This window comes from Esox lucius, chromosome 25 (assembly GCF_011004845.1).
Source record: "Esox lucius isolate fEsoLuc1 chromosome 25, fEsoLuc1.pri, whole genome shotgun sequence".
NCBI classification, from domain to species: domain Eukaryota; kingdom Metazoa; phylum Chordata; class Actinopteri; order Esociformes; family Esocidae; genus Esox; species Esox lucius.
The window spans coordinates 20,752,686-20,775,704 of record NC_047593.1 but is presented as its reverse complement, the minus strand read 5'-3'; the positions used below and the strand labels follow the sequence as shown (position 1 = coordinate 20,775,704).

The 23,019-nt window shown below is 45.7% G+C and overlaps 1 protein-coding gene across 2 annotated transcripts in view; it reads right to left on the bottom strand.

Moving 5' to 3' along the window:
* Nucleotides 1-2,343: 2,343 nt before the first annotated feature.
* The window catches only part of zcchc7 (zinc finger, CCHC domain containing 7), a 50,303-nt gene continuing 29,627 nt past the window's right edge, over nt 2,344-23,019 (bottom strand). For both annotated transcript variants that reach the window (XM_029118341.2, XM_029118342.2), the window contains exons 5-12: nt 22,953-22,999; nt 21,649-21,786; nt 20,529-20,699; nt 18,665-18,700; nt 5,474-5,572; nt 4,235-4,352; nt 3,794-4,018; nt 2,344-3,646 (exon numbers count right to left, since the gene is read on the bottom strand). In XM_029118341.2, coding sequence (XP_028974174.2) covers nt 3,264-3,646; nt 3,794-4,018; nt 4,235-4,352; nt 5,474-5,572; nt 18,665-18,700; nt 20,529-20,699; nt 21,649-21,786; nt 22,953-22,999 — 1,217 coding nt within the window. In that variant the 3' untranslated portion in view covers nt 2,344-3,263. The remainder of the gene's footprint in view (nt 3,647-3,793; nt 4,019-4,234; nt 4,353-5,473; nt 5,573-18,664; nt 18,701-20,528; nt 20,700-21,648; nt 21,787-22,952; nt 23,000-23,019) is intronic.

Sequence of the window (23,019 nt, the reverse complement as noted above, 5' to 3'; positions counted from 1 at the left end):
CGTCCCCAGAAACTCCGTTCTTCCTCCTACTCAGTCATCACCCCTCCATCTATCAAACATCACCCCGATTAAGCTTTAATCCTCCCCTTGTCAATCGTCAGCCCTCCCCTTGTCAATCGTCAGCCCTCCCCTTGTCAATCGTCAGTCCTCCCCTCGTCAATCGTCAGTCCTCCCCTTGTCAATCGTCAGTCCTCCCCTCGTCAATCGTCAGTCCTCCCCTTGTCAATCGTCAGCCCTCCTCCAGTCAAACATCAGCGATCCCCTTAGTAATGTATCAGTCAAAAGTGTATGATTTTTCCCTGCCAATGGATACTCGACCAAGGGAGGGGTGACGTTTGACCGATGGAGGGGTGATGACTGAGTAGGAGGAAGAACGGAGTTTCTGGGGACGAATGATAATGTTCCTAATATGGATGCTGTACTAATATGGATGCTGTACTAATATGGATGCTGTACTAATATGGATGCTGTACTAATATGGATGCTGTATGCACATGTCTATATAAGGGCCCAGTGTTGACAGCGTATGTCATAGCAAAAACCAAGCCATGACGTTTAAGGCATTGTCTGTAGAGTTTCAAGACAGGATTGGGGATTTGTAGGCTACCAGAAAGTGCCAAAAGGACTCTCAGACCAAGAGACACAAGATTCTCTGCTCTGATGAAACCAACCTTGAACTCCTTGTTCTGAAGCGTAACGTCTGATCCTTGATAGTAAACAGAATCGAATTTTTCACGTTACCATTGATGCCTATTTAGTAGAATATATCGCCAGCGATATGTCTAAGCTTCTGATAAGTAATCAAGCTCTATCGAAATGCAATTGGCTACATATCACGTATTCATGGCCTAATTACATTCAAAGCCCCAAACATGGCATCATTCCATTCCAAATGGTGGTAACAGAGCACTTACGTTGCACTTAAATAAAGAGCTGTGTACGTGTTGGTTTGGGAAACAGGTGTAAGTCCGTCGTAACAACGCCCATCTTAAGGCTTTGTGCATCGTAAAACCGTCGTAAGTGCCACGTTAACGGGAAACCGGGCCCTGGTCATTTGAATTGGTGGGGGTTTTAAGTTACTGCTGTATTTTAAGCAACAAAATGAACATTCTCTTTGTCAAAGGCGACCAAATTAATATCTGTTAAAAACTATAACAGCAAAGTCAAAATGTAAATACAAAAATGTATCCACTAGGCTACATAATTAACCACATCTGTTTTTTCTACTTTTTCAGTGACGTCAACGAGTTCCGGAAGTGCTCCTCGATCGACTGTCTCTCTGGTGGCCTTACCTGTCACTTTGGCCATGCTAATGGTACAGCTGCTGGCTAGCCAATAGCCTGTGTCACAGCAGTTGTGGTATTGGTTCATCCAATTATGTTTCCCAACTCTTATAAAGACAGCCTTAAATATTAAATACCTGCTTACGCCGAGGCCTCCCCAAATTGTATATTTCTTAATTGGCAAAGTAGATATACATTGCTTGACATGCATTCACCTTCTGTACCTACATCTTTTAACTTACAATACTATGGAAATGGACTTTGTTTACAAATGTTGAATGTTACTTCTTATAGGGTGAGACAGTTGCACTGCTCATGCATCCACTTCAAGAACTAATTGGTACATTTGTTATTACACGTCCACAAAAAGAAGCCGACTGCCATTTTGAGAATCGAAATGTTTTTTGTTCAAGTATAATGCTATGAGTTGTTTTAATTAAATAACAAGTCCTTTGTGAATAGTTGTGGGACCTCATATTGACCATTATTGTTGCAGAAAAATTATCCTGCATAAGTAAATTAACATTCAGCCCAATAACTTCACATAGCTCAAAGTCCAGTCTGTTGTGGCCCAGGGTCTACCAATGTAAGCCTCTGTCTTTAGTCCACTGACACAGCCTGGGTTAGAATCTGGCCCACTGACACAGCCTGGGTTAGAATCTGGCCCACTGACACAGTCTGGGTTAAAACCGGGCCCACTGACACAGCGGTAAAACTAAAAATAGCACATCTGGCATCACAACCAGGTTATTGTGAGTTTTTTTATGTATTAATTTTTTCCCCCTCAAAGATATATATTTTTTCAATTGAATTGTTCATATTAAAGGTGGAGAAAGTTCTGACATGATTTATCTTTGTCTCATTCTTTTACATCACAAGAACCTGGCATTTTAACAGGGTGTGTAGACTTTTTATATCCACTGTAGCTGCATTGACCTGGAGTCCCAGGCTGACAGTAGTGGTGGAGGGTTGGAATGAAAAGCAGCCGTGGCTCTGGGCCTTGTCAAGTGTCTTATGCTGCAACGGTTTCACACCCAGACGAAAATGACAGACAGTGAAGTGATCAAAGCGATGGATCTTTAATCTATAACAACTACATTACTCCGAAGGGATAAGACTCTTTTTTGTTTTGTTCTTAGCATCACAAGCAGGTGATTAATAACAGGTTCCCAGTTTTGAAGTGTCCGAGTTCCATTCATTTTCATACAGCTCCCATGTTCACAGAGGGGAAGACTTAGACGTAAAGGCTGATTTTATTCCTACATTTTTATCCAGAACACAGAAAAGGATCCTAAATCTGCGCTCCTAATTTGAGATGTCCAGGGAATACAAACCCTTCACCAGAACCACAGAAATATAACATCTTAGAATGGTTGGGTTTCCATGCCACAGAGGAACACTAACAGGATCTGATATAGATCAGTAATTAATATAATTAAATGAATCCCTGTGTCTGGGGAGGGATAGTCAGGTTAATCTGATCCGTAATCTGTAAAAAACACCTAATTTTCAGGGTCCAATTTTGAGAAGAAAAAAAAAAATCAATTTAGGAAAATATTGGGTTTGATTGGCAGAGAGGAGCTCAGATAGTAAAAAAGAAAATCAAAATCACCCAAAGAAAAACCCACGTTAACACAGATGGCTCTTTTAACTGTCTTCTGGTGAGGGGGGGGGGGTCGTCTCTTTATCGCTTCTTCAGCTGTTAACACTAGTCTGCAACGTGTGGTTGACCTGAATCAGTGCATGCATGTCCTGGTGACTTTCCTGTATAACGCTGTCGTGGTGACATCCCAGTATCACGTTGTCGTGGTGACGTCCCTGTATTCACCATCATGTGGCCTTGGTGACGTCTCTGTATACGCTATCACGTTGTCGTGGTGACGTCTCTGTACTCACTGTATTGACATATGTATTTTCTCTCACACACACTGTCAAACACACACACACACACACACACACACACACACGGGTGGCACCCAATTATCTTCTTGGTTTCCTCTGCTTGATGAGGAACAGGTTTTCATCTGAAGGGTACATCTCCTCACTGGTCATCTTAGCCTTCCTCTCCCTGCCATTGGCCCTCCTCCTCTTGTTTTTACTCAAACCCTTTTTCTCCGCCCCAAATAAACGCTCGGGGGCATGGGAGGGGGGCCCCTTAGTGCTGAAGGGGAGAGGGGCTCCGGCTGAAGACTGGGGGCCCTTTCGACCTTTCTTTTGGTGGGGGGCCCCTCCGCGGGGGAAGGCCAGACAGTCATCCACGGCTGAGGAGACGGAAGCCATTTTGTTTTGGACTTGTTTCTGTTTGTTCCTCTTCTGCCCTTTCTGGCCCCGCGGCTGGCTGTTCTCAGACGGGCTGCTTTTGGCTGAGGTTCAGAACAAGGAGACAGGGAGGAGAGGTTTGAGGACCAGAATTACACAGCCGGAATATTAATTAATATTAATTTAAATACTCTGTGACAGCCAAACTCCCCAAAATGATAAGAGACACAACGGAACGTTACTTCCAATACCTGGAGTAACATGTCTCCCTTCTCCACTCTCCTTCAACTTGTGTTTAGGAGTCCATGGTTTCTCCTGACCATCGGTGAACCGGATGTGAGTACGGACAGGCGCATCACTGTGTTTACGTTTGGAGTACGGGCTGGGGTTGGGTCGCTGACGTTTACCGGGTGGCTCGTCTCTGGCGCCACTCTGTGGTGAGAGCTGGGACTGAAAAACACCTGCATCCTTTAACTCTACAGGGAGGGAGGGAGGGAGGGAGAGAGGGAGAGATGGAGAGAAAAAGAGGGATAAATGGAGAGATAAAGGGATGTAGAGAGATGTTATATTAAGAAAGCCCTTAAATACCACAGTTACAACCCTGACATTGGTGTGTGTGTGTGCGCGTGTCTGTGTCTGGGTGTGTGTCTGTCTGTCTGTGTGTGTGTGTGTGTGTGTGTGTGTGTGGTTACCTTTAACTCTATGCCGAGTGCGGACTTCCAGCTTGCGGAGATCACTGGGTGAGTCGTAGTGGTTGATAAACGGAGAGCAGGGAAGTATTCCTGCAAACATCCTCCTCTGTGAGCAGTCCTACATACAGACACAATATAACGTCAAGTCCCACATACAGACACAATATAACGTCAAGTCCTACATACAGACACAATATAACGTCAAGTCCTACATACAGACACAATATAACGTCAAGTCCTACATACAGACACAATATAACGTCAAGTCCTACATACAGACACAATATAACGTCAAGTCCTACATACAGACACAATATAACGTCAAGTCCTACATACAGACACAATATAACGTCAAGTCCTACATACAGACACAATATAACGTCAAGTCCTACATACAGACACAATATAACGTCAATCAAATCAATCAATCAAAATTTATTTATAAAGCGCTTTTTACAACAGCAGTTGTCACAAAGTGCTTTACAGAGACACCCGGCCTTAAACCCCAAGGAACAAACAACAGTAGTGTTGAATTTCAAGTCCTGTAAAGCAGTCAAGTCCTACATACAGACACAATATAACGTCAAGTCCTACATACAGACACAATATAACGTCAAGTCCTACATACAGACACAATATAACGTCAAGTCCTACATACAGACACAATATAACGTCAAGTCCTACATACAGACACAATATAACATCAAAGCCAGATCAGACAGGTCTGGTACAGACCACCATTGGACGAATGACACCCTATTCCTTATATAGTACACTACTTTAACCAGAGCCCTATGGAGAGATGACACCCTATTCCTTATATAGTACACTACTTTTACCAGAGTCCTATGGAGAGATGACACCCTATTCCCTATATAGTACACTACTTTAACCAGAGACCTATGGAGAGATGACACCCTATTCCCTATATAGTACACTACTTTAACCAGAGTCCTATGGAGAGATGACACCCTATTCCTTATATAGTACACTACTTTTACCAGAGTCCTATGGAGAGATGACACCCTATTCCCTATATAGTACACTACTTTAACCAGAGACCTATGGAGAGATGACACCCTATTCCCTATATAGTACACTACTTTAACCAGAGTCCTATGGAGAGATGACACCCTATTCCCTGTATAGTACACTACTTTAACCAGAGTCCTATGGAGAGATGACACCCTATTCCCTATATAGTACACTACTTTAACCAGGATACATTCTTATACTCACAAATCCAAAGTGTCCTCTATGGGAACAGTTGTAACAGTAGGGAAGGTTGTTGGAAGCAGCGTCATTCCCTGGTAACGTCACCAGGGGACCTGACTTAGTCTGGAAAGAGACAGGTGGGATAAATGATGTAGATGAATAAGAGAAAGGTTGATATTTATTTGGAAAGTGTTCAGTATTTCCCCTACATTATTAAAGTTGCAATGTGCTGCCGCTGTTGAGAATAAAAGTGCTAAAGACTAAAAACATAAATAACAAAAGGCTGTTATATGCATATACATCAGCAAGATGCTTCAGGTGAACCTTGACAGGTATGACAGGCATCTCTGCCCCTGGATAGAACACAAAATGAAGACAACAAAAACAAGGTTGACAAGCCCCAGAGAAGGCAGTCTCCAGTCACGAGAAGGCATTCACCAGTCATGAGAAGGCATTCACTAGTCACGAGAAGGTATTCACCAGTCACCAGCCACAATAAGGCATTCACCAGTCACCAGCCACGATAAGGCATTCACCAGTCACCAGCCACGAGAAGGCATTCACCAGTCACCAGCCACGAGAAGGCATTCACCAGTCACCAGCCACGAGAAGGCATTCACCAGTCACCAGCCACGAGAAGGCATTCACCAGTCACCAGCCACTATAAGGCATTCACCAGTCACCAGCCACGAGAAGGCATTCACCAGTCACCAGCCACGATAAGGCATTCACCAGTCACCAGCCACGATAAGGCATTCACCAGTCACCAGTCATGAGAAGGCATTCACCAGTCACGAGAAGGCATTCACCAGTCACCAGCCACGAGAAGGCATTCACCAGTCACCAGCCACGAGAAGGCATTCACCAGTCACGAGAAGGCATTCACCAGTCACCAGCCACGATAAGGCATTCACCAGTCACCAGCCACGATAAGGCATTCACCAGTCACCAGCCACGATAAGGCATTCACCAGTCACCAGCCATGATAAGGCATTCACCAGCCACGAGAAGGCATTCACCAGTCACCAGCCACGAGAAGGCATTCACCAGTCACCAGCCACGATAAGGCATTCACCAGCCACGATAAGGCATTCACCAGTCACGAGAAGGCATTCACCAGTCACGAGAAGGCATTCACCAGTCATGAGAAGGCATTCACCAGTCACGAGAAGGCATTCACCAGTCACCAGTCATGAGAAGGCATTCACCAGCCACGATAAGGCATTCACCAGTCACCAGTCATGAGAAGGCATTCACCAGTCATCAACCACAAGAAGGCATTCAGCAGTCACCAGTCATGAGAAGGCATTCACCAGTCACCAGTCATGAGAAGGCATTCACCAGTCACCAGTCATGAGAAGGCATTCACCAGTCACCAGTCATGAGAAGGCATTCACCAGTCACCAGTCATGAGAAGGCATTCACCAGTCACCAGTCACTAGTCATGAGAAGGCATTCACCAGTCACCAGTCACCAGTCATGAGAAGGCATTCACCAGTCACCAGCCACTTAAATCATCCTGGATCAGAACAGTGTGTGAGTCTGTCTGTGGATGAGGTTTACACATAGAAACCCTTGTGTTTGTGTGTGTGTGTGTGTGTGTGTAAGCTTAAAATCCTCGGTGCTCTCTTCACACACACATTCTACCAGGTCTCAGAGCCCCCCCCCCCTCTCTATTCTCTATGATGCTGTGATTAGAGATCATACATCCCTACGCTCCATAATTTCTTAAACATAGCAACCCCCCCCCCACACCAGTCTGCTTAATACAACGCCCCCCAACACACCCCCCCCACACCAGTCTGCTTAATACAACGCCCCCCAACACTCCCCCCCCCCCCAACACCAGTCTGCTTAATACAACGCCCCCCCAACACACACACCCACCTTCTCTCACACTCGTTTTTCGCTCCCTCCCTTTTCCGCCTCAGTAGTTCAGCGGCAGAATGGATGAATGCCATTAGAACGGTGTGGCATTATCAGGTCAAACCGGCCGGCCAAATCTCCATCACAAAGACACACACACACACACTCTGTCGGAGATCACAGTCCCATGTCCCGACCCCCATCACCCCAACCAACTCATCTCTAATGGAAATTGGCTGTATGGCTGTCTTCTCACTCCACCCCCCGACCTTGGGGTTCTCCTTATCTCCTGACACTGACTCAGAAACAGAACAGAGAACCATCCCTCCTCCCAGCAACCTGTAAGGTCCTGTGTGTCACTTCCTCTCTGGTCATATTAATTAAAGAGGATCTCTCCCCGTTGCTTTCCACCCGTCTCTCATTCTCCCCCACTCCTCTGCCTCATACCCAGGTTGACCTGGAAAGAAAGATAACACCTGTTTTCGCAGGGGCTGTTTTGGAGAGATGAGGGGTTCTGGTCAGGGTCTATGTTCAGGCTGAGGGGTTCTGGTCAGGGTCTATGTTCAGGCTGAGGGGTTCTGGTCAGGGTCTATGTTCAGGCTGAGGGATCCTGGTCAGGGTCTATGTTCAGGGTGAGGGATCCTGGTCAGGGTCTATGTTCAGGGTGAGGGATCCTGGTCAGGGTCTATGTTCAGGGTGAGGGATCCTGGTCAGGGTCTATGTTCAGGCTGAGGGATCCTGGTCAGGGTCTATGTTCAGGCTGAGGGGTTCTGGTCAGGGTCTATGTTCAGGCTGAGGGGTTCTGGTCAGGGTCTATGTATGGGCTGAGGGGGTAGCCTAGAGACAGCGTAGACAGCCTAGAGACAGCGTAGACAGCCTAGAGACAGCGTAGACAGCCCAGAGACAGCGTAGACAGCCTAGAGACAGCGTAGACAGCCTAGAGACAGCGTAGACAGCCTAGAGACAGCGTAGACAGCCTAGAGACAGCGTAGACAGCCTAGAGACAGCGTAGACAGCCTAGAGACAGCGTAGACAGCCTAGAGACAGCGTAGACTGCCTAGAGACAGCGTAGACAGCCTAGAGACAGCGTAGACAGCCTAGAGACAGCGTAGACTGCCTAGAGACAGCGTAGACTGCCTAGAGACAGCGTAGACAGCCTAGAGACAGCGTAGACAGCCTAGAGACAGCGTAGACTAGCAGCTAGAGCATCTAACCAGTAACCAAAAAGTTGCTAGACTGTCACCCAAAATGCAGTGGTTCTGCCAAATGAGTAACATATTAACTGGTTGTCCCTGTGCTTGTCCATCTGATACGGATAATGTTTTATAATCTGGACTCACATGCATTCATTAATATAATCTGTATACTTATAATGATCACTTGGCCCCCCCTCAGAGCCTGGTTCCTCTCTAGGTTTATTCCTAAGTTTCAACCCTATTGGGGAGTTTTTCCTAGCTGCTGTGCTTGCTCTATGTTGCTTGCTCTTTGGGGTTTTAGGCTAGATGTGAGTAAGAGCACAGTGAAGACTGCTGATGTTAAAATTGCTTTATATAATAAAACTGCTTTATAAAATAAATGCAGCATCTACAGGGCCATTGAGCTAAACTGTACGCTCAGCTATCCACCCCAGGTTGACTGGTGCCCAGGTGGGGACCTGCAGGAAGGTGTTGTGGGTGACGACCACGACCAAACGGATTAAAATAACTTTCTTATTGGCTTCTGGGCAGAAGTGGCTGGCAGCAACATTACCAGGCTGAGTTTGACCATGTCAGACCGGGCCAGACACACCCACCGTCAGGCTGGAGCTCTATGGGGCACACAGGCCAATGAGAGGCCACGGAATGTTCAGCTGGAGAGGCTCTCTGTGTGGACATGCCAAGCAGCCATCCATAGCCACACAGACGACCCCCCCCAACACACACACACACACACACACGCACAGACGCACAGACGTACGCACACACGCCCGCAGACACACACACCCACACACGCCCGCAGACACACACGCTAAGCCGTGCTCTGCGTTGCTCCTTGGTTTGGCTGGAGGCAAAGCCTTGTTAATCCTCAGGACCACACAAAGCCCACACTATTACACACACACATACACACACACACACACACACACACACGCACACACACACACACACGCACACACAGTAATGGAATACAATCCGAGATGCAAACACAGTTCTGTTTTTGGAAGGATTGGACCAGTGAGGGGTGAGAAACATCATGCATGTTTTAGTAACACACAGACACACACACAGACAGACACACACACACCAGCACAATGTTACAGATACAATATTAGGACCAACATATTAGCAGAGGTTAAACCTGAACGTCATTCTGCAGTGATCTGACATTTCAAACAAGTGTTGAGGGATGGCTGAGAGAGGGTGTGTTGGGGGGGTTTAATGCTGCCCGGTCTTTGTGTCTGCCACAAAGACCCAAGACCTAACATGACACACACACACCCCTCCCTCCCCAGGGCTGCTGCTATCTCATCCTGTCAGTAAATCACTAAAACACACTACTTCCTCTTAGAGAAAGAGAGAGAAAAGGTGGAGGGGGGAGAGAGAGAGAAGGTGGAGGGGGGAGGGAGAGAGAGAGAAGGTGGAGGGGGGGGGGGGAAGGTGGAGGGGGGAGAGAGAGAGAAGGTGGAGGGGGGAGGGAGAGAGAGAGAAGGTGGAGGGGGGAGGGAGAGAGAGAGAAGGTGGAAGGGGGAGAGAGAGAGAAGGTGGAAGGGGGAGAGAGAGAATGTGGAGTGGGGAGAGAGAGAAAGTGGAAGGCGGAGAGAGAGAGAGAGAGAAGGTGGAGGGGGGAGAGAGAGAGAGAGAGAAGGTGGAGGGGGGAGAGAGAGAAGGTGGAGGGGGGAGAGAGAGAAGGTTGAGGGGAGAGAGAGAGAGAAGGTGGAGGGGGGAGAGAGAGAAGGTGGAGGGGGGAGAGAGAGAGAAGGTGGAGGGGGGAGAGAGAAAGAAGGTGGAGGGGGGAGAGAGAGAGAAGGTGGAGGGGGGAGAGAGAGAAGGTGGAGGGGGGAGAGAGAGAAGGTGGAGGGGGGAGAGAGAGAAGGTGGAGGGGGGAGAGGAGGGAGGGATGGTGGAGGGGGGAGAGGAGGGAGGGATGGTGGAGGGGGGAGAGGGGGGAGGGAAAGAGAGAGAAGCTGGGAGGTAGAGACTGAGAATATAAGGAGGAATTATTTGCCCCCCCCCAACTACGAAGGATAATGATAATTTGAGACACACACAAAGACACAAACACACACAGACACACACGTAGAAACACATACATAGACACACAAACACACACAGACACACAAACACGCATAGAGACACACACATGCACATAGACACACAAACACACAGACACACAAACACACAGACACACACATAGACACACAAACACACATAGACACACACACACACATAGACACACACACACAGAGACACACACACACAGAGACACACACACACAGAGACACACACACAGAGACACACACACACAGAGACACACAGACACACACACACACAGAGACACACACACACACAGAGACACACACACACACACAGAGACACACACAGGGAACACAGTCTTTCATGGGAGCAGTGTTAATCTGGTCACAGCGTGCAAGGTGGAAAATGGGATACAGGCTAATCTATTTAAATCTATTTCTACTTTATTGAATATCTATTGAAACGCATTACATAGTACGAAAGCTGAACCGTTTCCCTTGTCAAAAAGAGTCTTGTAAAGAGCTGTGTGTGTGCATGTGTGTGTGTCTGCGCACTAAGGCTGAGATATTAGCGATGTAACCACATATTACAATGCCAGAATCACAGACATAGAAGAGCAGGATGAACAGAAAAGTGGCCAGTAGTACCGAACTGGACTGGAAGAATCGGTTGAATGTACAAGACCGAACAGAACAGAGAACACACCAGTGAATCTGACCGTGAGAACAGGGAAGTGCTTAATTTGTGGGGGGCGGGGCTTGATGTTTTGCGAGAGGAAGCGGAGATTACAGTAAACAAACAAACATTACACGAGGCTGGAACGTGTCTTGAGATCTGCATATTGCACAAAAAATAATCAATATTTCAATTGATATTGCAATTTTTATATATGTAATAATCAATATTAAAATGTTTCATATGAATTTGATTTATAGTTCAGTCATGTATACACACACACACACACACACACACACACGTGAAGGGGCCTGAAAGTTTTCACAGAACGTTTTTAGAAATGTATAGAAAAAAAGAACACAGGAATATCTCACGTAACGTCTCACAGACGTTATTCAGTACTTTCGTAGCGACCAAATGTTTCTCTACCAGCTTTGCACAGTTTTAGATCCTCTCAAGCTGTCAGGTCTGACGGAGAGCATCAGTGAAGTGCGATCTTCAGGAAACCCCAGAGATGTTCAGCGGATTTCAAGTATGGATTTTGGCTGGGCCACTCAAAGACATTCACAGACCAGTCGCAAAGTCATTCCAGTGTTGTCTTGGTAAATCAATATTATTATAACACAATTGAACTTTGTCTTCGGAATATAATTTGCCACAGACCAACCCCAATCAAGTTCTAGAGGTATTGTAAGGATGATCACAGGATACAGGATCTGAGCTCAATGTCAGCTGACAGCACTGCGCCTGACATGGTTTATCACGTGGGAATCAACAAGGATTTGACTGGTGTATGTATGTCCCATGGATCCCCATCCTCAGACCTCCACCCTCGAGACAGGGTTGACAGCGGGCAGACAAGGTTGAGGAGGAGACAGCGGGCAGAGGGAGAGACAGGGTTGAGGAGGAGACAGCGGGCAGAGGGAGAGACAGGGTTGAGGAGGAGACAGCGGGCAGAGGGAGAGACAGGGTTGAGGAGGAGACAGCGGGCAGAGGGAGAGACAAGGTTGAGGAGGAGACAGCGGGCAGAGGGAGAGACAGGGTTGAGGAGGAGACAGCGGGCAGAGGGGGAGACAAGGTTGAGGAGGAGACAGCGGGCAGAGGGAGAGACAGGGTTGAAGAGGAGACAGCGGGCAGAGGGGGCAGAGGGAGAGACAGGGTTGAGGAGGAGACAGCGGGCAGAGGGAGAGACAGGGTTGAAGAGGAGACAGCGGGCAGAGGGGGCAGAGGGAGAGACAGGGTTGAGGAGGAGATAGCGGGCAGAGGGAGAGACAGGGTTGAGGAGGAGACAGCGGGCAGAGGGAGAGACAGGGTTGAGGAGGAGACAGCGGGCAGAGGGAGAGACAGGGTTGAGGAGGAGACAGCGGGCAGAGGGAGAGACAGGGTTGAGGAGGAGACAGCGGGCAGAGGGAGAGACAGGGTTGAGGAGGAGACAGCGGGCAGAGGGAGAGACAGGGTTGAGGAGGAGACAGCGGGCAGAGGGGGAGACAGGGTTGAGGAGGAGACAGCGGGCAGAGGGAGAGACAGGGTTGAGGAGGAGACAGCGGGCAGAGGGGGAGACAGGGTTGAGGAGGAGACAGCGGGCAGAGGGAGAGACAGGGTTGAGGAGGAGACAGCGGGCAGAGGGGGAGACAGGGTTGAGGAGGAGACAGCGGGCAGAGGGAGAGACAGGGTTGAGGAGGAGACAGCGGGCAGAGGGAAAGACTGATATTACAATCCCTTTCCAACATGACCCTGCAATTCTGTCTGTGGCCACAGGTGAGCAGTGTCACCCCACTGACACACATCACCTCATAAAGTGAGTTTTGTGAGACCAACAGTAAAATCAGCATCCAACTGTATAGGAGGGTTGGGTTCTAACAAGTGATGAATGGATGAGGTGATTGTTACAGGGTCGGTCCATTGGCCAAGAGACGGAAAACTGGCCACAACACAAAGATGAAAAAATGTGCTCCTCTGCAAAACGTCAACATTTATTATAGGTTTCTTGAGTAATCTTAGATTCATCCTGTCTATTTTGAGGAAGTGATAATGACCTCCTTAAAACTATTTCTTGATGACGAACATCAGAAACTGACACGTCCAAACACACCAACGATACAGAAATCATTGTCTGGTTAAAAGAGCAACAGAAAAATATGTGGAATCAGTGCCTTCAGTGGCTTTTTCAGAGAACCAATGAAATGCTAATACAGCTGAACCAATCCCCTTCTCTGTAATCCACTCTGTAACCAATTCAACACTCTCAGGGTTTTAATTCAGCACAGACTTTCCAACCACTGGGTTGCAGATCGGCCCTGATCTAGGATTTGAAAACTGGTAGAATCAAAGGTGTGATATCTAGTATCAGACAACAGGTAGAATCAAAGGTGTGATCAAGTACCGGGCGACAGGTAGAATCAAAGGTGTGATCAAGTACCGGGCGACAGGTAGAATCAAAGGTGTGATTCTAGTACCAGATGACAGGTAGAATCTAAGGTGTGATCTAGTACCAGATGACAGGTAGAATCTAAGGTGTGATTCTAGTACCAGATGACAGGTAGAATCTAAGGTGTGATTCTAGTACCAGATGACAGGTAGAATCTAAGGTGTGATTCTAGTACCAGATGACAGGTAGAATCTAAGGTGTGATCTAGTACCAGATGACAGGTAGAATCTAAGGTGTGATTCTAGTACCAGATGACAGGTAGAATCTAAGGTGTGATCAAGGACCAGATGACAGGTAGAATCAAAGGTGTGATTCTAGTACCAGATGACAGGTAGAATCTAAGGTGTGATCAAGGACCAGATGACTGTGGGTGAGGGCTGCACTACCTCCAGCAACCAGATGGGGGCGCTGTGGCCTTAACACTGACACACTGAGTCACCTGTGTTTGTTTGTAGTGTCGGGTACAGCCTCCCCCCAATCTCCCCGGCCTCCCCCCTGTTCTCCATTCACCCGTCCCTGTCTGCCTCCCTCCATCTGAAGACATACTGTATACACCAGCAAAATGTTACACGTAGTATTTTATACAAATCCTCTGGGTGTCCCCTACCTCAACCTGTATGAACCAGCTAATTCACAGTGAACCAGAATATTTTAGGGCAAAGCAATTTCATGAAAACACAGGACCCAGAGATGACCCTCTGGACTGAAACTGGCTCAAAAACACCAGCTAAATTCAGCCGCTCAACGGTTAATAAAAACACTCAGATAAATAAATCTCAATCCTAAAATAACAAAATAATTACTCGCAAATTAAATTCAACCCATTAGCAAATTACTACAACACCTTTTGTAAAATTGAAGATGTAGAACAAAGGAAGATTTTTAAAAAGTACAGACTGAGTTACCGTAGTCTGGGGACGGAGACAGACATCTACACATAAAACCAGGACGGTCAGAGAAATATAGATTCCTCACAGGCATTTACTGCTAGAAATGTCAAGGAAGAATTCATATATTTCCTATTCTGCCTTCAGAGAATTATAGTTATATTTTTTATTAATTGTATTACTTCGTTAATCTGTATTTTTCAGATCATTTTGTCTAGAAAACTTCTGAAATTAAATACCCATAACCACCCAAAATCGTCATAATTCACCAAATCTTAATTTAAATTAAAAAAAATATCCTAGCATGTACAATATTATTGGCATCTTGTAGAAGTTGATTCTCCTTTACTCTGAAATTAAACTCAATGATCATGAGTTGCAGACGCCTGCAATATGAAAACCAAACGTTCATCCAGTTTGATCAGAGGGACGGACAGATTCTGCGGTTTGGCGTCACTGCACCACAACGCCCTCGGAGAAAAGAAAAAGACTAAAACGGTTTGAGGAGCTCACACAGAAGACGGAAGCCAAGCATGGCCAATCACAAAGCTAAAAGTCCATCTCCAGAGACCAGATTCTAGCTGACCTTCAGACCCACGTTACAACTTTGTCAAATCACACCATCCGTCCCTAACTAGAGGAAACTTGTTTGTATGGCAGGGCCCAGGAGGACAGACACATCAGAAAGCCCAACCGCAATTTACCAAAACACCTGAACATGCCAATCTCCTTCAGACAGATGAGACCAAATTAGAGCGTTTTGGTAAAGCAAACCCGTCCCTATGTTCACAGAAAACTCAATGAGGTGTTCAGAGAAAGGATACCTTTCCCGTTAGTTAAACATGGAGCTTCTGTGATGTTTTGGGCTTTTCCTAGCTGCCTCTCTCTCTCTCTCTCTCCATCCATCCCTCCATCCCTTCCTCACTCTACTCTATCCATCTATTCTCTCCTGCTCTATCTCCATATTTTCCTTCAATCTTAAACAGGTAGAATTAGGAGTAGAGTTAGTGGACTGTGTGTGTGTGTGTGTCCTGCACCTGGCTTCACTAACAGACTCCTCCAGACTAAGCTGTAGAGACCACAAAGCCCTCAGGACACACACAACCACACACACACACACACACACACACACACACCAGCATAAATAGCCCCAGTAGTAAGGGAATGACAGAATGCCTTTTCACACCTGGCTGAACCCAGAGAAGGTGAGACACACACACACACACTCTCTCTCTCTCTCTTTGGGGAGTTCAGGGTCATGAACAGTATCATGAATAAAATGATTCTGTTTCCAACAGTGGGAGCCATAGAAGAGGTGTGTGTGTGTGTGTGTGTGTGTAATGACCTTCTGTTCCCTGTGTTTAAACTGCTTAAATACCTCAATTAGGCCTGGGTCGCAATCCACCACCTCTGAAACCAGACACACACACACACACCTCTGTAGTGGTGGAATAAACCTGCCACTATTGTTTTCAAAAACATATACAGTGCCCAGCACTCTAACAAGGAGGAGACATGTGGGAGAAGAAAGACACAAACAATCATTTGGAAGAAGCTGCAGAGTTCAGTGTCTGTGAGCTCTGCATTAAACCTACTTGCATGGGCGGGTGAAAAGAAAGCAGCAGTTGTTCAAAAAGTACCACCTGAAAGCACGATCTGACCGAGACAGACCTAACACTGCCTTCAACAGAGCGTCTTCAATACACCCTGAACAGAGCGCCTTCAACAGAGCGTCTTCAATACACCCTGAACAGAGCGTCTTCAACAGAGCGTCTTCAATACACCCTGAACAGAGCGTCTTCAACAGAGCGTCTTCAATATACTCTGAACAGAGCGTCTTCAACAGAGCGTCTTCAATACACCCTGAACAGAGCGTCGTCAACAGAGCGTCTTCAATATACTCTGAACAGAGCGTCTTCAACAGAGCGTCTTCAATACACCCTGAACAGAGCGTCTTCAACAGAGCGTCTTATAAGTGTCTGGAACACAAATGGAGGGATGTGATGCACTACACAAGATTCCACAATGTTGTGTTTTGTTGAGGTTGAAACAGCGGCCTGAGGCCCCGCTCCAGAACCTCAGTGTGCCAGTCAACCTCTAATAACTGACCTGACCTGGGAAACATCAAGCAAGCGGAGCAAAAAAGCCCAAAACATCACCACACAGTCAATGTTATTTTCAAAGTCACAGAGCTGTTTTTAGTTCTATCCACGGTATCAGCCAAGCGGACCTGCCTTTAAACACCACCCCCCAAAGCATGATGGGAGGTTAATTCAACACCCGCTTTAAGACCTTGTATCTTTCATTGACCCCAGTGTTTCTTAGATTTTGAAAGCACTGGTTCAATCTACATCTAAATGTATCAACAAGAAAAACTCTGCTAACAAGTCAATGTGATGCATGCCCCCCCCCACTTAACCCCCCATCTCCTGCAGTGCAGACCTCACCCTCACCGATACAGACCTCACCATAAGAGAAAAAGAGTAGCTTGTTTGTCAATTAAAAGACCTGATAAAGCATGAAATGGGCTGCCACATTCCTCACGGGGCCGCTCTGGGTGTGTGTGTGTGTGTGTGTGTGGGGGGGGGGGGCACGCGTGCAGAAAGAGGTGGTCTGCCTGTCAGTCTTGTCTGTGGAGATTAATTAGCTCTAGTTGATGAAAGGACCTACCTTGTTGAAGGACTGCTGGCACCACAGGAGATGGGGGGTTAAGTGGGGGGGGGGGGCATGCATCACATTGACTTGTTAGCAGAGGTTTTCTTGTTGATACATTTAGATGTAGATTGAACCAGGGCTTTCAGAATCAAAGAAACACTGGGGTCAATGAAAGATACAAGGTCTGTTTAAAGCTGAAGACACCTGCTTTAACATTAATACACAAACACACACAAAGACAAAGAAATAGACAAACACACAAACACACGGAAATAAACACACAGACAAAGAAATGGACAAGCACATCGGCAAGTACTTTTGAATCCAAAAATGTAATTACAGTCAAAATGATTCAATCAAATAAAAGGTCATGGACACAGGCAATTATGGACTCAAAGTACCTGACCTCTGACCCAGAGCAGTACCTTCTCCATACTGACCTCTGACCCAGGGCAGTACCTTCTCCATACTGACATCTGACCCAGAGCAGTACCTTCTCCATACTAACCTCTGACCCAGAGCAGTACCTTCTCCATACTAACCTCTGACCCAGAGCAGTACCTTCTCCATACTAACCTCTGACCCAGAGGAGTACTTTCTCCATACTGACCTGACCCAGAGCGGTACCTTCACTAGGTCTTTTACATTGATTTTAGACAGGCTGGCAATCTGGAGGAACAGCCAGAACTACCAGAGGACATGAGACTCCCAGATAGATACCAGAACTACCAGAGGACATCAGACACCCAGATAGATACCAGAACTACCAGAGGACATCAGACACCCAGATAGATACCAGAACTACCAGAGGACATCAGACACCCAGATAGATACCAGAACTACCAGAGGACATCAGACACCCAGATAGATACCAGAACTACCAGAGGACATCAGACACCCAGATAGATACCAGAACTACCAGAGGACATCAGACACCCAGATAGATACCAGAACTACCAGAGGACATCAGACACCCAGATAGATACCAGAACTACCAGAGGACATCAGACACCCAGATAGATACCAGAACTACCAGAGGACATCAGACACCCAGATAGATACCAGAACTACCAGAGGACATCAGACACCCAGATAGATACCAGAACTACCAGAGGACATCAGACACCCAGATAGATACCAGAACTACCAGAGGACATCAGACACCCAGATAGATACCAGAACTACCAGAGGACCACCTTTACACACACCCCTAACACCCACTCCCTCCCTCCCTTCCTCCCTCTCTCCCAACACACACACACACAGACAAGTTTGTACAGCTACTCTCATGGGGACCAGAAAATAGAAATTGCATGCTCCTTTGCCCTAATCTTAACCCTAAACCTAACCCTAAACATTACCCTTACCCAACCCTAAACCAACCCTAACCTTAACCTCAATAAATTAACATTGATGCCTAAATTTTACCTAGATGTAAGATCTAAATCACACACACAAACACGTCACCTACCGTGATGTGGTATTGTCTCCAGATCTCTGGGCAGGTCTGATGAAAGAAAACAGTCACAAACAGTGTGAAACACAAGAACATCATTAATACTGAAAAATCCTTATGAAAGATAAAGAGACACATAACAGCTAGACAGAGATAGATAGCTTAACTTCCTATTATGACAAATATTCAGACCTAAGAAAAGCTTTCTTTCCAAAAATTATCAATCAGGTGTACTATCAACAATAGTACACATATTATTATATAATACAACCACCCTACTGTAGTAGACATTATTATATAATATTACCATCCTACCAGTAGTAGACATTATATAATATTACCATCCTACCAGTAGTAGACATTATATAATATTACCATCCTACCAGTAGTAGACATTATATAATATTACCATCCTACCAGTAGTAGACATTATATAATATTACCATCCTACCAGTAGTAGACATTATATAATATTACCATCCTACCAGTAGTATACATTATTATATAATATTACCATCCTACCAGTAGTAGACATTATTATATAATACTACTGCCCTACCAGTAGTAGACATTATATAATACTACCATCCTACAGCAGTATACATTATTATATAATACTACCACCATACAGTAGTAGACATTATATAATACTACCATCCTACAGCAGTATACATTATTATATAATATTACCATCCTACAGTAGTAGACATTATTATATAACACTACTGCCCTACCAGCAGTATACATTATTATATAATACTACCATCCTACAGTAGTAGACATTATTATATAACACTACTGCCCTACCAGTAGTAGACATTATTATATAATACTACCATCCTACCAGTAGTAGACATTATTATATAATACTACCATCCCACCGGACATATTAGTAATTTATGTTTGAGTACTAATATTTATTATTGTCATTACTACAGGTACAGTTGATCATGTTAACTGTTATAATATAGATATTCTGTCTGGCGTTTTGTCTGTCTATCAGCCTGTCTGTCTGTCTGGCACACTGCCTGTCTGTGAGTCTGTCTGTCTGCCTGGCAGATTGTCTGTCTGTCTGGCAGCCTGCCTGTCTGTGAGTCTCTCAGTCTGTCTGGTGTTTTGTCTCTCTGTCTATCAAGTGTTTTGTCCGTCTGGCAGCCTGCCTGTCTGTCTGTCTGTCTGGTGTTCTGTCTGTCTGGCAGCCTGACTGTCTAGCGTTCTGTCTGTCTGGCAGCCTGACTGTCTAGCGTTCTGTCTGTCTGGCAGCCTGACTGTCTGTCTGGCACACTGCCTATCTGTGAGTCTGTCTGTCTGTCTGGCAGATTGTCTGTCTGTCTGGCAGCCTGACTGTCTAGCGTTCTGTCTGGCAGCCTGACTGTCTAGCGTTCTGTCTGTCTGGCAGCCTGACTGTCTGGCGTTCTGTCTGTCTGTCAGCCTGCCTGTCTGTGAGTCTGTCTGGTGTTTTGTCTGTCTGGCAGCCTGCCTGTCTGTGAGTCTGTCTGGTGTTTTGTCTATCAAGTGTTTTGTCCGTCTGGCAGCCTGCCTGTCTGTCTGTCTGGTGTTTTGTCTGTCTGGCAGCCTGACTGTTTAGCGTTTTGTCTGTCTTGCAGCCTCTCTGCCAGCCTCTCTGCCTACAGTAGTAAGTAAACCTGTCGAAATCCAGGACACACATTCTCTTCCTAAACTTTTGTGTGTGTGTGCGTGTGTGTGTGTGTCAGGTCTCTGTCCCCTGGGTCACTCATTAAATACTGACGCTTGATGGAGCGCGAGTGTCACATGCCTAGGCTGCCTCTCCTCCGACACCCACGCACCTCCACAGGGAGGGAGGGGGAGGGAGAGGGAGGGAGGGGGGACGGGACGTGGGGGTGTGTGAGTTCCTCACGTTGTTGAGATGCCCATGCATCCCGCAGCGGTGACACTGTTTGAAGCGGAGGTTGGGCCCGTGACACGCCGCATACTCATGACCGGGGAGGCCACATCGGTTACAGTGCCGGCTGGGGCAACTCTGGATCCGGTGACCGGGCTCCCCACACAACATACAGCACGGATCCTTCTAGAAACACCACACACAGACAACAGAGACAAGGAGATAAGTGCTAACATAAAACTGGGTCATCCTTGGATCTTCCAGCAGGACAATGACCCAAAGCATTCCTCCACATCCACACACAAACAGCCCACTGACTACAGAAGCACGCCTTTGCAGTGGAAGCCCCTGGACCTAAAACCCATTGAAATCCTGTGAGGTGAGCTGAAGAAGCGAGTCCACAAGCAAGGACAAAGGGCTCAGGAGAGATCCTGCACAGATGAGCGGTGTCAGGTCTCCTGCTGTGCGTTCGTCCGCTCCATCAATCTTCCCAGGAGACTCAGTGCTGTTACCTCGGCAACGGGACGATGCACAAACGACAAAACTACTCATACATTAACAACAGAGTTTTTAGATAAAGAATGTGTTTCTGTTATTACCATTTTACTTACAATCTGCTCATATTTTGAAGGTACGATCAAGCCGAAAATTAACAATACTTTTTTTTTGTTAATCTGTGCGTACTGTAACAGCTTGCAATTTTCCAAACATTGAAATAGCAAGCTGTTACAGTGAGGGAAAAAAATATTAGATCCCCTGCTGATTTTGTACGTTTGCCCCTTTAAGAGTGTGCTCCTAATCTCAGCTCGTTACCTGTATAAAAGACACCTGGGAGCCAGAAATCTTTCTGATTGAGAGGGGATCAAAGACTTATTTCACTCATTAAAATGCTAATTAATTTATCACATTGTTGACATCCGTTTTTCTGGATTTCTGTTGTTGTTATTCTGTCTCTCACTGTTCAAATAAACTTACCATTAAAATTATAGACTGATCATTTCTTTTGCTGTGGGCAAATGTACAAAATCTGCAGGGGATCAAATACTTTTTCCCGCTCAATGTATTTAGTTTGCTAATTTCTGGTCTAAACTGCTACTACAAGTAATTGAATCGCCATGTGTGCATGTGAGTATACCTTGGGTGTAGGACAATTCTTGGACAGGTGTCCGGTCTTTTTGCAGCTGCGGCAGGTGACATTCTTGTCGGTATAGTAACGGTTAGTAACACGCCCCCTCGGTGAAGGACCAATGAAACGTCGGTTAAAGATCTGAGCCTGCCAATCAATGAATGCATCAGGCAGTTATAAGTCAACTTATAAATCAAACAAGCAGGATGACTTCGTCAACGGTCACATACAATACTAATATACCTATTTGTCTTACACCAGGTCTCCCGAGAATTACATCTAATTGTGTCAGGGGTGTGGTTAATTCCACTAAGTCAATTCTAATTAAATTCCCTCTCCCTGTAAATTCCACTCCAAAACCCAATTCCATTTAACTCCCAATTCAATATTATCCAATAATTCCAGAAATGATAATTCTATTCCATTCCCTTCAGGCTGATCATGTCACTGCTCAGACAGCTTATTTTAAATTAAGTTTAAATTAATTAAAACAATAAAAATCCAGTAGTCAATATTTTTAGACTAAGAGCCTAAATTCCAATAGTATAATGTAGAAATAATCCAATATAATTACATTCAAGTGATATATTACTTGCTTTGACTAATAGTAAAGGTATTAATGGCAGTAGAAGTAACAGTAGTTGGAGTGGTAGTAAAAGTGGTAATTGTAGGAGTTGTAGTACTTTGTTGTAGAAGAGGTGGTGGTAGTATTAACAGTAGAGAAGTAACATTTGTAGTAATAGTAGTGGTACTCTCCATTTTGCAGATTTGTCAAAAAATATTAGCTTGGATGCCAGGATTGTGGGTTTAGATTAGTATAAATAGTACTATTAGTAGTAGTTCAAACAGTAGTAGAAATAGTACTTTTAGTAGTAGGTCTAACAGTAGTATAAATAGTACTATTAGTAGTAGTTCAAACAGTAGTAGAAATAGTACTTTTAGTAGTAGGTCTAACAGTAGTATAAATAGTACTATTAGTAGTAGTTCTAACAGCAGTAGTAGTAAATCCTAAACAATGGGTCCTCAAAACATTTTTGGAAGGTTGAAACCCAGGACTTAAAATTTGGGCCTAGTGTCAGGGTTAGGGTAAATTTGACCTTAAGGCACTAGGGGTCAGGTTGTGTTGGGTTGTGTTGGGTTGTGTTGGGTTGTGTTGGGTTGTGTTGTGTTGGGTTGGGTTGTGTTGGGTTGTGTTGGGTTGTGTTGGGTTGTGTTAGGTTGTGTTGGGTGATAGGCGTAGGTCAAGTGGGCAAAAAGGGGTAGGTAATTGAGGTTCTGTAAAAGTTAGGGGAAGGTAAGGGAACATCTTCTACCTCTTTGTCCTTGTTTGATATCAACCAGCTTCCCACACTGTCCCCATCTGGAACATGGAAAGAAAAC